Here is a 14,703-nt window from a genome sequence, read left to right as displayed (position 1 = left end):
ATATAAATCCTTTTTTTAAAACAAGCAGATCAGAAGTTGGACTATACTCTCTTGTCCATTAATGCTTTTAATAATTCCATCTCCCTACTCATTTCCTGACCTCTCTGACTCTCCTGTCATCTCTATCATGCACGGTCACGCACCACAAGCCCCTCTGTAATGATTCTCAACAGCAAGAAGCAAACGAGGCCACAGAACTGCGTGGCCCTTTTGACCCGGCCTGCACAGTGGTCAGCTTTATTTCCGGAGGTGATAGTAACTCAAATGGGCTCATTAAGGATCTCTAAGTGGCTGTTAGGTCTCTGTGTCACTCTCAGAAAAAGCTCTGAAAGTATATAAGACATGTCCGAGGGCACCGAGAACAGAAGAAGCATCCAGAAGCATCTGAAACCAACTCTTCAAATCTTCTCTTCCTCAAGAAACTGAGAAATAAGTATGCTTTTATTTATGCAGATTAGTAGATTTCTAACTTATATTTGTGGTCAGTGGACTTTTTGTTTGGTTTATTTCCGTATAAACCAGTTTTTCCTAATGTTTGTCTCTCTCAGCAGAAATGACTGGAGCCGCAGTGTCCATGTGCCTACTCTTCCTCCTGTCTGTATGTTCGGCGTGTTACATCTCCAACTGTCCTATCGGTGGGAAGAGGTCCATCATGGACGCACCGCAGCGAAAGGTGAGCTGTTTTTACTGATTTAATAACATTAGATTATAAGATGTAGTTTTTCTTTTTAAGTCAAGTACATTTTATTCACACAGCCGAAAGTCACACTTAAAATGGTGTTATCTGTACAATAAAACCCCTTCTCTCCTCACAATTAGTTTCAACCTTTAACCGTGAGATCCAATTTCCCATTTCCAGGACAGACAGTAATGCAATGATTTTGAAAAAAATAACTTCAGGAAAATTACACTTAATGAATCCTACTTGGCTACTTGGCAAAATATCTCAAATAAATGTTTTTATTTGAATCTTACATAAAAGAGCTGAGCTTCTCAAACACATTGAATTTTTCTTTAGAGATTCTTTGACACATAATCCCATGATAAATATGCTCTGCACAGTAATACATTTATTTGACATACATGATAAATAAGGGCAATAATAATAGCGTTTCCTTCCCCAGTGCATGTCTTGTGGCCCCGGAGACAGGGGCCGCTGCTTCGGCCCCAGCATCTGCTGCGGGGAGGGCCTGGGCTGCCTGCTGGGGTCCCCGGAGACAGCTCACTGTGTGGAGGAGAACTACCTGCTGACCCCCTGCCAGGCGGGAGGTAGACCCTGTGGATCTGAGGGAGGACGCTGCGCTGCTTCAGGAATCTGCTGTGATGCAGGTCAGGATGTCCTGTAGAGTGTGTTCAGACAGTGAAAGAAACTATCAGATGCTTGACTTGAGTAAAAGTAGCATAGTCCTGCTTTCAAAATGTAAGCTAAACTGAAAAAAATATTATCAGCAATATTTATTAAAAAAATGTAAGTAAAAGTACCAGTATGCGAAGTGGGTCCGAGAATCTGTTATATTGTATTAATACAGTATGTTACAGCATTTAAATGGTCACTGAAAAAGATGTTGACTTTAATTAAATGATTGTGTCAGCAGATTTCACATAACTCTATTACGTTAGTTGAAATTAATAATATTAGGTTTAAAATATATATATATGGTTCAACTTAATATAATTTATTTCAACTAACTTAATACAGTTATGTGAAATTTGTTGACATCATACATTTAATTAAAGTCAACGTTTCAGTTTTCTTAGTGTAGTTGACCAAAACGGAGCTGATTCTAGTTGTTTCATATGGTTTTAGGTGGGGATTTATTGCGTAACAATGTATTTAATGCCCTGTTCATATTTAAAAAATTGAATAAGTAAGGTGTACAAAGTAGCATTACATTGAAATACCTGAATATTGTCCATTGATTTTCTAGTATTTTTCTATTGTGTTACATACTTGAGCTATTAAGGTACATTGTAACACATCTGCAAATGTGTTTAAATTGGCAGCATAGTGTAGTTGCATTTGAGGTCGGCTAACTTAATCATTGTGACTTTTTTACAATCATCTGCCCTTTTGTTCTGAAAAGGGTTATGGTCCCGGGTCATAAAACCTGATAACAGCATATTATAAGTGTATATATTTGCAACAACAGACCACCATGTTCTCAGTGATAACTCCTTCTTTATTTCGTTATTTCCAAACCCTGCCACAGAGAGCTGCACCACAGACCAATCGTGCCTCATGGAGGAGGAAGGAGACGACCAAAGCAGCCAGTTCGAAGGCAGCGACCCCACTGACCTCTTCCTCAGGCTGCTGCATCTGGCCGGTCACACTTCTCATCGAGTTCACCAATGAGCTGCTCCTGACACCCAAGCCTCACGGGAAATGGGACTTGTTGTTGTAGTTCAAAGTTGTAGTTCTGTTTGTCATTTTGCTCTTTCCCCTGGAGTATGTCTGTAGAGTGCCTTTGTCACTATATTTTTATGTATGAAAATAGGGATGAAAACTGACAGTGGTCATCCAGATACTTGCATGTTGAAATAAAGTTTTGAGAAAGTATAAAACGTTGTTTCTCTTTATTTTAGAGGCACCTGAATGTGGAAAACTTAGCTCCAGATAAGGATAGAATGAAACACTCAAAATCATTCCATTCAGTAAAGAACAAGTCAGCAGAAAGCTTATCAGGCTGCAATGCAACACCACTATCACCAAACGCTCAAAGCCTGCAGCCGTCTTTATCTTTTCACATTTTCGGCTTTGCATAATCCTGTTAAAGTGTGAGTCCACAGGATTCTCACATGACTGTGTGTGTGTGTGTGTGTGTGTGTGTGTGGTGTGTGTGTGTGTGTGTGTGTGTGTGTGTGTGTGTGTGTGTGTGTGTGTGTGTGTGTGTGTGTGTGTGTGTGTGTGTGTGTGTGTGTGTGTGTGTGTGTGTATCATGACAACTCCAGTGACATATCACTGTTGCAACAGAGTTATCTCGTTTGTTCGTCACCTTTGATCAATTTCTGTCAGCTTTGTTTTTAAACATAAGCTGTTTTTTTGATGTACATTAAATGGCAAACACATTTAAATTGTTAAATTGAAGAGTTCCCTCTGAAACACTAATGACAAATGATTAGATGATTGATATTTTGTTTAATTGTCAGCTATGTGAGAGATCTTTTATTTCAGGAATCTTATCTTGAATCGTGACCTCGTTACTGAGTACCAAAGTACCTTTGTAATCATTTGTAGAGTACAGTTCACACTGTTGACACCACTATGAACCCCAGGCGGGTTTTATACCAGCCATCAATACAACTGAAAATATATATTATATTATATGATACTTTTTCTGCATTTTTCATATCTATATTAGAACAGAAATACTATTACATGAAAACTATGCTGAGAAGTTACTTTAATTTATTGTTAACCTAAACTGAGGAGCCTGTTATGTTGATTGTCATCTTTTGAAGGTTTAATAATTTCTTCTTTTGGCATGATCTGTTAAGGGAACTGTTTTCCCTGGCATGTTTTAATTGCATGCATGCAAACTAACTAGTATATTTTACCAATGACATTTAGGATAACATATTTTCTATAAGATTCATAGATTTGCAATAAAAAAGGACTGGAAAAACTGTGCAAATCGTCTTGCAGAACAAAGGAGAGAAGGGAAGACATGAAAGGATTGCAAGTGAAGACAAAAGGGAGAAAAGACTGAGAGAAAGTGTTGAAAAGAAGGAACAACAAGTGGAGGATGGAAGAAGAACGCAGCAATCTGAACCCTGACAGTAACATTATGTCCTGTCAGCAGTTATCAGGGGTACCATACATGCCATCATATGTTAGAGTCACTTAGAATTATATCATTACATTATTTTACTACGCAGGCATTTTGACTTCAAAACATTGCATACACAGTTCACTATCTTCTCGGCTGCACTAAGGATGACCTAGCTTCAGTCACACCATGTACTTCTCTATCTCTCTGTCAGTACTTATCTGTGGTGGTGAATCTTTAGGAGGGCTAAGTTGCCTTTATTATAGACTCCATGGAGTTAATGATTGCACGCTGAAGTTTGAGAGTATAAAGTAGGCAACAAACTACTGCTTCTTCTTACCATCACTGTCTGTCACCATGTCTTTCTCTGGAAGGTACCAGCTGGAGTCTCAGGAGAACTTTGAGCCTTTCATGAAGGCCATTGGTGAGATCCCCACTTTCTTTCACAATGTTTTAACACTGTGATTATGAAACTGGGCAAATCAAGTTATTGTTAATGTTGTGTTTATAAAACTATTGCTTTTCTTTCTTAGGGCTCTCTGATGAACTCATCCAGAAAGGCAAAGACATCAAGAGCATCTCTGAGATTGAGGAGAATGGGGACCACTTTAAAGTGACAGTCACCACGGGCACCAAGGTCCTCGTCAATTCCTTCACTATTGGGAAGGAGGCAGAGCTGGAGACAGTCACTGGGGAGAAGGTCAAGGTAAGACAGGACACCTAAATGCATCTTCAATGAGATAATGGCAGATTAATGTCATTAACTCTTGATTTGTGTAAGCATCTCGGATTGAAACTTATTGCATTATGCTTTTTTTAAAGTCGGTGGTTCATCGTGAAGGCAACAAGCTGAAAGTCTGCCTGAAGGGAATCGAGTCTATCACAGAAATGGTGGATGCGAACACTATTCTCAATGTGAGTAGACAAAGATGCCACATTTTAGCATCAGTATTCAATGACCCTTGTTTTTAAATGGGACTCTTTCTCTTTGTTTTCTCCCTTCCTCCAGACTATGACAGTTGCCGGCATCGTGTACAAGAGGACGATTAAACGCATATAAATGTTTGTACTTTGGAATAATAAAATGTTGTAAAAAAAGGCACAGCTGTCTTGCTTTATTTAACCTAAAATTCCCCTAAATGTTGAGTTTGATGATGCAGGTCATGAGTAATTTCCAAAGGGTAACAACAACTAACAGTCATAAACTTTTTTTCATGTGTTTGGGGCATACAACTTTCTAAATGTCACTTCGACGGCCTGCTTAGTTTTACTGAATCAAATTACATTTTGAGACTAATGTGCTAAGAGAACCTACAGTAATGCCTTTGTGTTAGTAAGAAATCTGACAAATGTTCACTTCTGCATCTGGCTCATGTTTGCGTTTCACAGTTGCAGTAAAAAGGAAATTGTCAGTCATGGGGCCAATTCAAAAAACTAAAGTGGAAAGCTAAAAAGATCACAAGATAAATATTGATCGGGCAAAGCCATGCAGTAGAAGCTGATCAAAGTGCAGGGGGAGTCTGACCGGCTAAAGATAACAGTGTTTTGAGCTGCACATAGAGTTGGGTCACCGCCTTAGCTATGACTTAATCCAGCAGCTGTCTGAAGCCATAGATAACTCAGAGGCTACAAAGGGCTAAGTATTTCTGAGGCCTTAGTTGTCAAACACTGGCATTAACCAGTTTGCACTGTTACTGGCTTCTCAAAGCTCAATCCAGAACATATTTCAAATCTGTACAAATATTTTCAGCCTGTTCTGCTTTTTTTTCAATTTGTATGTAGTGGAAGTGTTTCATTTCCCATTATCGCCCTTTTAAATTTAGATATACATTTCATTTTTCTTGCAGTAAATGATGAAGGAATCTGCCCACTTTGTGCAAACATGCAATCTTTCTCAAACAGGGCTATGACGTAACATCCATACTGTATCTTCCCTGGGCAAAGTGCATTTAAAAATGGTCACCACTGGTATTCTTCACAACAAGAGTGTAGAGAATCTACAGAATGTCGATCACTTGTTTTGCATTGAAAATCTTGAAACTGAAGAAACGTATTACATATCTCAATAAAACCTTAATTGTGTCCATGGTAATAATTAAAAGACTTGTGGCATTTTGGGTGATTAGGCTGGTCTACAGCTTTGCCTAAACTCAGACTTAAAGTTTGACATACTGGTAATATATTTCCACAGTGTATTACCTGTTCTTGTACATAACCCTCAACCAAGATATTGCATTGCCAAGGCTTGAGTGGGCCTGCTGAAACCTGGTTAAGATGTATCTACTCTCAGAAAGCAGGGCTAAAGTATTAATGGCTTTATGAGGAAACGTTCCACAGGGCCTACATTAACACAAATAAATGTGTGGGGAACCTTACTGATATGAACCATTAGCCTAACTTGAAACAACTGTCATTTGTATAAAGGCTATGTTTGATGTTTAATATTAAGAATGTTAGACTGAAATGTAAGTTCCTGTTATTTGAAGAGAATAATCAAATAATAAAATGTGATTGACTCGGTTTCTTTCCTTAGGGGAGTAGAATATTTGTTATACATTGAGTAGGATGTTTTTTGAGATGTCTTGGTTAAGCAAAGTGCCAAATGTATAACCAGCTTTGTTTATTTTGAGAGGGAAGAGTACTGAAATGATATCAGACAAGAAAAATACTACACAAGTTCGACGTGACATCTTTTTAATGAAAAGCGTAACTACAAAATTGAGTGAAACAGAAAATGATCATGTGACTAAACGTGTAGACTCACACACTGACACTCAGAAAACGTAACGGTAAACAGTGGGGTGTTTTTCATTCATCTGCTTAATCACTTCCTCCGGTGGTAGAGGTTCTTGATTCCCTCCTCCATATTCCTGGGTTCATGCATCATGGTCATCGGTTTGTTCTTCAGTGCTGCCTCTCTCATACTGTGGTAGACATACTGGTTCTGCTTGAACATCCTCAGCTCCATCTCTGTCTGCATACGCATTGCCTGTAAAAATATAATAAAGGACATATTAGCTCTTAAAATGTTCACCCATGAGTAGCTTTTATATGATTAATGCACATTTGAAACCGGTTCCTTCAGCTTTAAAGGTCACCTATTATGCAAAATCCACTTTTTATGTCTTTTATACATAAACATGTGTCCCCTCTGTATAAAGAGATTCTGAATGTTTCAGGAAAAAAGATTCGCTCACTTTTTGTCCTGATCCATTTATATAAAAACCTGTCTGAAAATGAGCTGATCAGATTTGGCCACTTTATGATGTCATAACCGATTTTTTGGCTTTTGTAATGATTAGCCAATAACCAACCAAGGTAACCCCCCCCCCCCCCCCCCCCACCTTATCACCTGCATCTCCTCCTAGAGCACCAATAGCCGCGTTCACACCAAGTACTTTGCCGTACTCAGTGCCGGCACTCAGTCCCAGGGCACTCAGTACAGATCGCGTTCACACCGGAATAAATTCCCTGAGGGAAGATTACGCAAATGAGCCGCTGACGTCACTTCGTCTTCTTCTGCTTTGGGTTTACTGGCAGGCCGCAAACCACTTCACGGTGTATACTGCCACCCCGGAGTCCCCGGCCGGAAGTCCCCGGAGTTGGGGACTGGCTTCAGTAGAAGCTGCTGGGACTCCCAGCAGCTTCTACTGAAGCCTTCTGAGTAAATCGCCAGAACGCCGACAGCTCCTCATCTCCACCGCTCCCATGTTTTATTTTGTGTTGCCATAAGTTAGTCTCTCTGCGTTTGTGCACTGGGCGAATGCTAATGCTAATAATGCTAATGCGAGGATAATAAAATGGCGGCTCTACAAAACATTTCAGAGTTTTACGGGGCGTGGTTTGCAATTCGCCCAGCCAATCAGAACTGGGGCACTTTTTTCCCCCAGGAAAGTACCATCTCTCAGCAGGCACTAAAAATGGGGGTAAAAGTTCCCGGGATTAAGTTCTCTTTTTGGTGTGAACGCGACATAAGGGCTACTAACGGAACTAAACGCGAAAAGTACGGTGAAAAGTACTCCGGTGTGAACGCGCCTATTGTGTTCTTTTTAACCAAATATCTCAGGGGCGTGGGGAGTGGCTCCTTATTTTCATCTAAAGTAACAGACAGAGAATCAGCACTTTTGAAACAGGGCAGAAACAGAGGGGTTTGTGGGATGCTACAATGCATGATCTGTTTGGTATTTCGAGACAAACACTTCAGAGAAATGTTTTGTATATATCTGAGACCTATAATATATAGATGAAAAACAGTATAATAGGGGACCTTTAAACTATATTTCGCTTTTAATAACATTTTAAAGGAGCCAAAGACCATCTCACCACATCAAAATGCAGTTTTGTATACGGATTATGAGGTTTTACGGTGTTTACCTCCAGGTCCTTGGTGATGGGATGCATTGGGCCGTGGGTGACCATGAGAATGGCGTAGGCCCTGCAGACCATGCCATGGCCGATCTCTATTTCCCCAGCTTGCCAGTGAGTCACTCCTGATCGCATGGCGGCCATACCAAGAGCAGCATTGTTTGGGTGGTACAGTTTCCTGTCAGAGGAAGAGATTTGATTTGTTTTAGGATCTATTTCTCAATTTCTTACATTGAGAAGTCCGTCTATTCATCTGAAATATCGAATAGAACATTATGTGCAAAAGGCTCATATGAAGTACAACAAAGTGCACAATATCTCTGTACTCACATGTATCCCTCCACCATTTTGCGGGAATTGTCTGCAGCATCATCAAATAACTGCAGGTAAGCTTGCACCTCACTTAACGTGCTCCACATCCGCAGCTGGTAAATGTGAGTGTCAGCCAAAACTGGTTCTGTCTTCTCCAGGCAATCCTTGCTGATCTTTACCACCTAAAAAGATAAACATCAATGGATAAATCTTGTAGGTAGGAAATATAGGAGAAAAACATTGAATTTGGTATTGTGAGAGATTAGATACAATACCTCATGGTAGTTGCCATTTAGTCGAGCCTTTTCCATTTTATCCATCATTTCAAAGCAATAATCTGTAGCCTCTTTCACTTGTTCCTCTGTAGGCTAAACAGTGAAGATAAAAGACACAAATCAAATCTTAAAGAAAGCATCAAGAACTGTTATCAGTTTTAACACAGGGGTTCACACACTCAAATACATTTTTTAAGAGAACAACACCAGTTGGCCTTGCCCTCCGCAAAGGCGAAGGTCTGATTATATTTGATCTTAATCTTGAAGGCCTTTGAACTGCTGAAGAGGCCCTGTCCAACACTTAATTAATATTTTACTAATAACAACCATATCTCCTTTAGTGTATCATTAAAAAACAATTCTATTACGGTCATTATCAGACAGCCAGATATGACACAGTTCCTGGCTTAAAATAAAGTATTAAACTCCAAACCTTTTGTTGTAATAATTCCTGACACATGCTATGAATAGTTTCTGACCCACACATACAAACCACGCTACAAGAGGGTGTGTGTGGGTCATGTTTTGCAGATATACAATGGCAAGCCGTATCATTCAAGGCCATGGCCTTTTTTTTATGGTTATGCATTGATTTACACGCCTCAAAGTATTAAATTATGTTTTATAATCGGGTGTTGAATGTCAATTACAATATAAAATATAAAGTTGATAAGATAATAACTCCTGGTATGTGGTAAAGCATTGAAATACTGTTACTGCTTTAAAGTTAGTGTAGTTAATCAAGGTTTATTTTTAGTACTTTGTCACTTGTGTACATGCACAACCTTTTGTAAGATGATACCATTGGGAGTTATCTTTGTTAAAAATAGGACCTGCTGCTCTGCTTCACATGTTTCCCCTCTGTCCTTATCAGCCATGCCAGTACTAAAAGTGGTGAGAGGATTTTGTTTTGTTCTACCTTGTGCAGTATAAAATCCTTCTCCACAAACCTTGACTCCATCCACTTCCAATCCCCCCATCTTCAAGTCATCTTTGACGTGGTCCTTGCAGTGCTCACATGTGCAGTCAAAGAAGTATTGTGTTTTCAGCAGCCTCTGTCTCTCCTCGGTCATATTCAGGAAGTCCACGTATGAAACTGTGAGCTCGTCTCCCCCTTCAATCTTACTCAGAGAACGCAGCTCAATCCTGAGGTAGAGAAACATGGTTATAAACAAGCAGATATGCAGAAATACAAGCAGAATTGACTTGGTTTAGTCTTCTCACTGTATAGTCTTTCATATACAGTATACACGATTGGTGAAACCCTGTTTCACAGTTTTGCTTTCAGTTCTCTCAATCCTGTAGAAGGATTGAAGGAATGGATATTAATGAAGATTATTTCACACTTAAGCCAAAATAAAGTAAATTAATTGAGTCAATTTACCACTTTCTTTAAATATTTTCTTGTGAATTCTTTGGATTGTTTTTATTTATTTTGAAATTAAGGTTTTATTTCAACAATTTAAAAATGCTTGACAAATATTTACATGTTGTAAATGTTTACACAAAAGGTTAAGGCTTAGAGATGAAATAATGTAACATTTAAAATGTTGTTTTTGATGTTACATGGTGTTAGAGGTGACTAGCTAGGAATGAAAGTTGTTATAAAGGAGAGAAGCTTCTAATACACTCTTACAAAGCAACCTGTGTCGGCGTGATAAATGGACACACATTGCGATCACACAATGACAAACACACAAAGTGACAAAGCATCACAAGAGAAAAACTTTGTGTGGACATGGCACGCTGTCTTTGTGCAGATAAAGAAACCTTTAAATAAGATTAGAGCTTTTCCATGATGGAATGGGAGGAAGGAAGGCGTGTTATGTATAATATTATGTTGATAAAGAAGGCTCTGAGGTTGAGGTAACGCACCTCCGTTGAGAATGAAACATAGTATTCACTGCCGATTGACTGAAAGACAAACAGGAAGCAGTTTTACACCAAATACAACCTGACAGACACATTCACACACACAATACATAACAGTAGGCAAACACACACTTTATATTTTGAAAGGAATAAAAACGAAACAGTTTTTTTCTTTACTTACTTGCCGTGGTTGAGGATCACGGTGCAGTTCGGCCAGCAGTTGTGATTCACCATGCAAAGATTTGGGAAGAGGCCCACTCCCACTGCCTGGAGGCCCCTCTGGTCACTCACAGTGAAACCATTACAGTTAATCTGAGAGAAGGAGGGAAAAATAACAATACACAATAAATAATGGAAACATTTATGCAATGAAAAACCATTTTTAGGATTTTTTGTTTTGGCCTTTACTCTCTTTTCTCTTGCAACTGTGGCTTTATTAAACCACTACTCTCACTGTCATATGGATTCACATATTACATGTGAGGGGTCTCAAGATGATAACTAGAACCTGTAATAAGTACAAAACATTTCTGCTACACAAACAATGTTGTTCTCTCTGACTTTTCTCTAATCTTTGCTGCTTTTTCTTCATGGAAACTTAAGACCTCTCAAAAGATAGACTGCTTAATCTTATTTACAAGATATACACATTTTCTGAAATCAGATTGTCCCTTAGTGCACCAGAACTAGGGCCTGTTTTTCGCCTGAGTTAAAAAACAAAACAACTACGACATCTTAAACTGTACTACTTAGAAAGGTTTATTAAATGTTCATTTTGGGCAGGTCACAAGGTCTATTACACGCTTTATTTTCACCATGTCAATCATTGGTAAATACATCACGTGATCTGAGCTGCAGGGCGTATAAACTTGTGGCTGTATTTCCTTTTGTAACAGCCATGTTAAAAGCTTAGTAAGATACAACTTTTGCGAATGTTTAAATAAACCGTTAACCCGATACAACTTATGAAAATTAGGGATGGCCCATAAAGGGATAGCACATATTAACATACCACTCCAAAAATATGAAAAGTGTCATCAATGCTGTGCTGCTTGCTGCTGCGGGGCCAGTAATCCAGGAAGTTGTGGATGTCCACTTTGAAGTCCTTCAAATCGTCCTCAGGCATGTCAGCAATGTGATCCTCCAGCTCCTCCAGTGTTACCATCTGCGTGTCCGACATCATGCTCCCATCTTTGTCAAGGCGCCACAGGATGCGAGCCCCCAAACTGACCACAGAAAAAAAACAATAGAAGAAGAAAGGTAACTCTTAGGTTCACGATAAAAGCAGGATTTATGACTGACTGTGTTTAAGCAATACATATTTACTGTGCCCAGCAGGCCAGTTCAGTAATACATCCATGTATGCAACATAGCTAAAATCAGGTCTTTATAATCCATGGTGATGCAGAGATCACACTTCACGTCTTTGTATAATCCAGACTGGATTATTGTAAGGTTTTATTTTCAGGCCTGCCATGTGTTAGTATTATACTGTAGGTCTTCAAATGAAATACTACAGCTTCCCTTCATTGACTCCTGATCCAAGACCTTAACCCTAACCCTACCCCTGAACCCTTTTAGTCCAAAGAGGACTCTTCAATATCAGAGTACGGGGCTCCAGTCCATCCCTTTTTCTTATCGTGCCCCACAATCATCATTCAACTCAACAGTCTCTATTTTTCAATTAAAGGTCTCCTATTATGCTATTTTTAGGCATATATTATGGATCTCAGATATATAGAAATATATAAAAAACATGTCTATGATGTGTTTCGTTAACGTTTCTGATAGTGCTGTGGGTCCACATTTCCGATATTACGTCATATCGGACGCAAATCTGGATCAACTCCGTTGTACCCCCGTTTTTAGAGCTTTGGATACGGAGGAAAAGAGAGATGGTTTGTTTTCTGACACTTTGTGAGTTCCCTGACACACCGGGGACACATATTTATGTATAAAAGACATCAAAAAGTACATTTTGCCTGATAGGTCCCCTTTGAGGAAAGATTACTAAATAGCAGAAAACGCGTTTTCTCTTATTGTATCCACATAAATCTCAACATCTATATTAAGCATGTAACGACTAAATATTTCCTTTTGCTTCCCTCACCGGATGTTCTCGTTCGGTGCTTTGCCATGCGTTTTTATGGCACTACATTCTAGCTTGTGTTCGGCCCAGCCGGCTCGCTGGCAGGTTCGGTCACAATAATGAGCAAATTTGCACTGGCCGCACTTCTGTAGCTTTTCTTGTCTTCGGAAGCAGCTGTGGCAAATACGGTCTGCTAGGCTGAGGAAAAAGAGAGGAAAGATATGTATGGTCCATATTTTATAGAACATGCATAATGTAGATAACATGGGGACAGTTTTCAAAGGAAGAGTTATGCACGTTGGTTCTGGCTAATACCTGGGGCCTATTGCCTATTGATTCCTTTGTATAGTAATAATTAAGAGTTTGAAGGCAATATCTCAGATTTGCATGAAAAAGGTTGATGTGCATTTATTCTCTTGATATTATCATCTTTACACAAGATATTCTCAACTCAACATTCCATGTCTTCCTCTGATAATGGTAACTTCTGACAGTGAAGTCTGACCAGAGATGTTATATGAAACAAATTTAAAACATTACATTTTACACATACACTTTGTTGGATTTCACTCCCTTTTCTCATAACAGCTTGTTTATAAAGGAATGTAATAAAAATATCACAGATCATACATACAAATGCACAGATATTCTGATAGTAGTACATGACAGTAGATAGTACAACTGAGCTCTATTTTTCAAAAGATACAAATGCAGTCACAATTTGTGTTTGTTCTTCAATGTGATTAGCACTTCTTCAGTAAAAATGAAAATCCCCCTGAGAATGACAAGTCAGACTGGAGTAATGTTAGTAAGAATATGGCACTTTTGTTAGTGATAAAACCAGAGAAAAAGAAGACTATGGTCTATAAAAACAGGAAACTGTAAGATGTTGTGGCTAGATAGTAAATCTAGAGACAGACAGAAGAAAAAGAAAATGTATTTTTCATCTGCCCAAATGACCCTATCTGATGAGGTCTCCCTCCCCTTAGCTTACACATCTCAAATGTTGGTCACCACTTTACCTGTCAAACACAACAGCTGCAACACTGGGCTCTGCAAAAATGACGTCTCCAGCCCAAAACTCCTTAGTGGCCTTAAGACCCCTCCCCTTTCCAGGTGACTCGAATATTGCCACGTTCTCCATGGTTCCTGCACTGGTTCCTGAGATGCTGGTGAGCAGTGAGTCAGTGGTGAGCAGACGGCAGAAGTTTCAGTGTAAGAGAAAAAGCTGAATGCAGGGATAGGGTAGTTGAGGGTCTCGTAGACCAATCTGTGCCCTCTGTGCACTTCAATGACAACTGGACATTCCTCCCCCGAGGTACTAAAATAGCCCTCCACCCCATGAACTGTACCAACAGACCCAAAATGGGTTGGTGGTGATTTGTCCCCCTCCACATGGAACTCACATGTCTTATCCTGTCAATAAAACCAACAACACCATCTCAAAGTCACACCGCTAAAACTATCACACTTTCAATGTGATTCTCAAATGTATTCAAATTAGGGGTGACACTTTAGAGTTTTTGTCCCGTTTACTGGCAGAAATGCCCCCTACCCCCGAACATGAATTGGTAGGTGCCCTGTTGCTGAGGGTTATTTTTGGCCCACAGTTGGGGCTGTCTATCAAGAGTCAGTGGTGACGTTGGACAGCTGGGAGAGTTTGACAGATACAGAGCTGATTTAATTGGCAGCCTCTACTCTGTTCTGGTGCTTTCTACTACTTACTCTGTACGTGCAACATATGACACCAAGCACGTTGGGGGGAGACACTTAAGGATTTCCAGGATGTACCCGGGCCCCAACACATGATTGGACTACAAGTTTTGAGTCTCCACAATGTGCTAAAAGGAAGAGACACACACATAAATAAACTTAAATCCCCCATATGTGCACACAAATACTCAGATTTTCATCCAAACCTTGGCATGACTCGGGGGGCTTTACAAACCAAGTATTAACTTGTATCTACAAAAGACAGTTAAAGCACCTACGCTTCAGTTGTTTTCATTGCCCTGCATTGTAT

General features: G+C 39.5%; 3 protein-coding genes across 5 annotated transcripts; 2 read left to right on the top strand and 1 right to left on the bottom strand.

Annotated features, from left to right (window-relative positions):
• Positions 1 to 363: 363 nt before the first annotated feature.
• LOC117472879 (isotocin-neurophysin IT 1-like) lies at positions 364 to 2,557 on the top strand. 2 transcript variants are annotated; one of them, XM_034118313.1, is made up of 4 exons: positions 364 to 433; positions 549 to 673; positions 1,125 to 1,329; positions 2,211 to 2,557. In XM_034118313.1, the coding sequence occupies exons 2-4, from the start codon at positions 554 to 556 to the stop codon at positions 2,351 to 2,353; spliced, it is 468 nt and encodes a 155-aa protein (XP_033974204.1). In that variant the 5' UTR covers positions 364 to 433; positions 549 to 553; the 3' UTR covers positions 2,354 to 2,557. The 2 variants fall into 2 exon arrangements, with proteins under 2 accessions (XP_033974204.1, XP_033974205.1); XM_034118314.1 differs by having other exon boundaries at positions 374 to 433; positions 552 to 673.
• A 1,532-nt stretch (positions 2,558 to 4,089) lies between these two features.
• LOC117473012 (fatty acid-binding protein, liver-type-like) lies at positions 4,090 to 4,869 on the top strand. Its single transcript, XM_034118480.1, has 4 exons — positions 4,090 to 4,191; positions 4,301 to 4,473; positions 4,590 to 4,682; positions 4,777 to 4,869. The coding sequence occupies exons 1-4, from the start codon at positions 4,125 to 4,127 to the stop codon at positions 4,825 to 4,827; spliced, it is 384 nt and encodes a 127-aa protein (XP_033974371.1). The 5' UTR covers positions 4,090 to 4,124; the 3' UTR covers positions 4,828 to 4,869.
• Positions 4,870 to 6,450: 1,581 nt separating this feature from the next.
• smyd1b (SET and MYND domain containing 1b) lies at positions 6,451 to 13,896 on the bottom strand. 2 transcript variants are annotated; one of them, XM_034118397.1, is made up of 10 exons: positions 13,703 to 13,896; positions 12,702 to 12,878; positions 11,604 to 11,817; positions 10,773 to 10,903; positions 10,595 to 10,633; positions 9,670 to 9,865; positions 8,720 to 8,812; positions 8,463 to 8,626; positions 8,142 to 8,310; positions 6,451 to 6,756 (listed from the first exon to the last, which is right to left on the bottom strand). In XM_034118397.1, exons 1-10 carry the CDS (start codon positions 13,822 to 13,824, stop codon positions 6,592 to 6,594), a joined length of 1,470 nt encoding a protein of 489 aa, XP_033974288.1. In that variant the 5' UTR covers positions 13,825 to 13,896; the 3' UTR covers positions 6,451 to 6,591. The 2 variants fall into 2 exon arrangements, with proteins under 2 accessions (XP_033974288.1, XP_033974289.1); XM_034118398.1 differs by lacking the exon at positions 10,595 to 10,633 and having other exon boundaries at positions 13,703 to 13,824.
• Between the last annotated feature and the right edge of the window lie 807 nt (positions 13,897 to 14,703).

This window comes from Trematomus bernacchii, unplaced genomic scaffold (assembly GCF_902827165.1).
Source record: "Trematomus bernacchii unplaced genomic scaffold, fTreBer1.1, whole genome shotgun sequence".
Taxonomy (NCBI): Eukaryota; Metazoa; Chordata; class Actinopteri; order Perciformes; family Nototheniidae; genus Trematomus; species Trematomus bernacchii.
The sequence above is the reverse complement of the archived record's forward strand: the minus strand, read 5'-3'. Positions and strand labels throughout refer to the sequence as shown.

What these genes read in the sequence shown, in the direction of transcription:
- LOC117472879 (XM_034118313.1), top strand. Translation starts at nt 554, where the DNA reads ATGACTGGAGCCGCAGTGTCCATGTGCCTACTCTTCCTCCTGTCTGTA. An exon ending in TGGACGCACCGCAGCGAAAG is followed by an intron (nt 674 to 1,124) that starts GTGAGCTGTTTT and finishes TTCCTTCCCCAG; the next exon opens with TGCATGTCTTGTGGCCCCGG. An exon ending in AGGAATCTGCTGTGATGCAG is followed by an intron (nt 1,330 to 2,210) that starts GTCAGGATGTCC and finishes ACCCTGCCACAG; the next exon opens with AGAGCTGCACCACAGACCAA.
- smyd1b (XM_034118397.1), bottom strand. Translation starts at nt 13,824, where the DNA reads ATGGAGAACGTGGCAATATTCGAGTCACCTGGAAAGGGGAGGGGTCTT. An exon ending in TAAATGGCAACTACCATGAG is followed by an intron (nt 8,627 to 8,719) that starts GTATTGTATCTA and finishes TTATCTTTTTAG; the next exon opens with GTGGTAAAGATCAGCAAGGA. An exon ending in CCATCACCAAGGACCTGGAG is followed by an intron (nt 6,757 to 8,141) that starts GTAAACACCGTA and finishes ATATTTTTACAG; the next exon opens with GCAATGCGTATGCAGACAGA.
- LOC117473012 (XM_034118480.1), top strand. Translation starts at nt 4,125, where the DNA reads ATGTCTTTCTCTGGAAGGTACCAGCTGGAGTCTCAGGAGAACTTTGAG. An exon ending in GCCTTTCATGAAGGCCATTG is followed by an intron (nt 4,192 to 4,300) that starts GTGAGATCCCCA and finishes TTTCTTTCTTAG; the next exon opens with GGCTCTCTGATGAACTCATC. An exon ending in ATGCGAACACTATTCTCAAT is followed by an intron (nt 4,683 to 4,776) that starts GTGAGTAGACAA and finishes CCCTTCCTCCAG; the next exon opens with ACTATGACAGTTGCCGGCAT.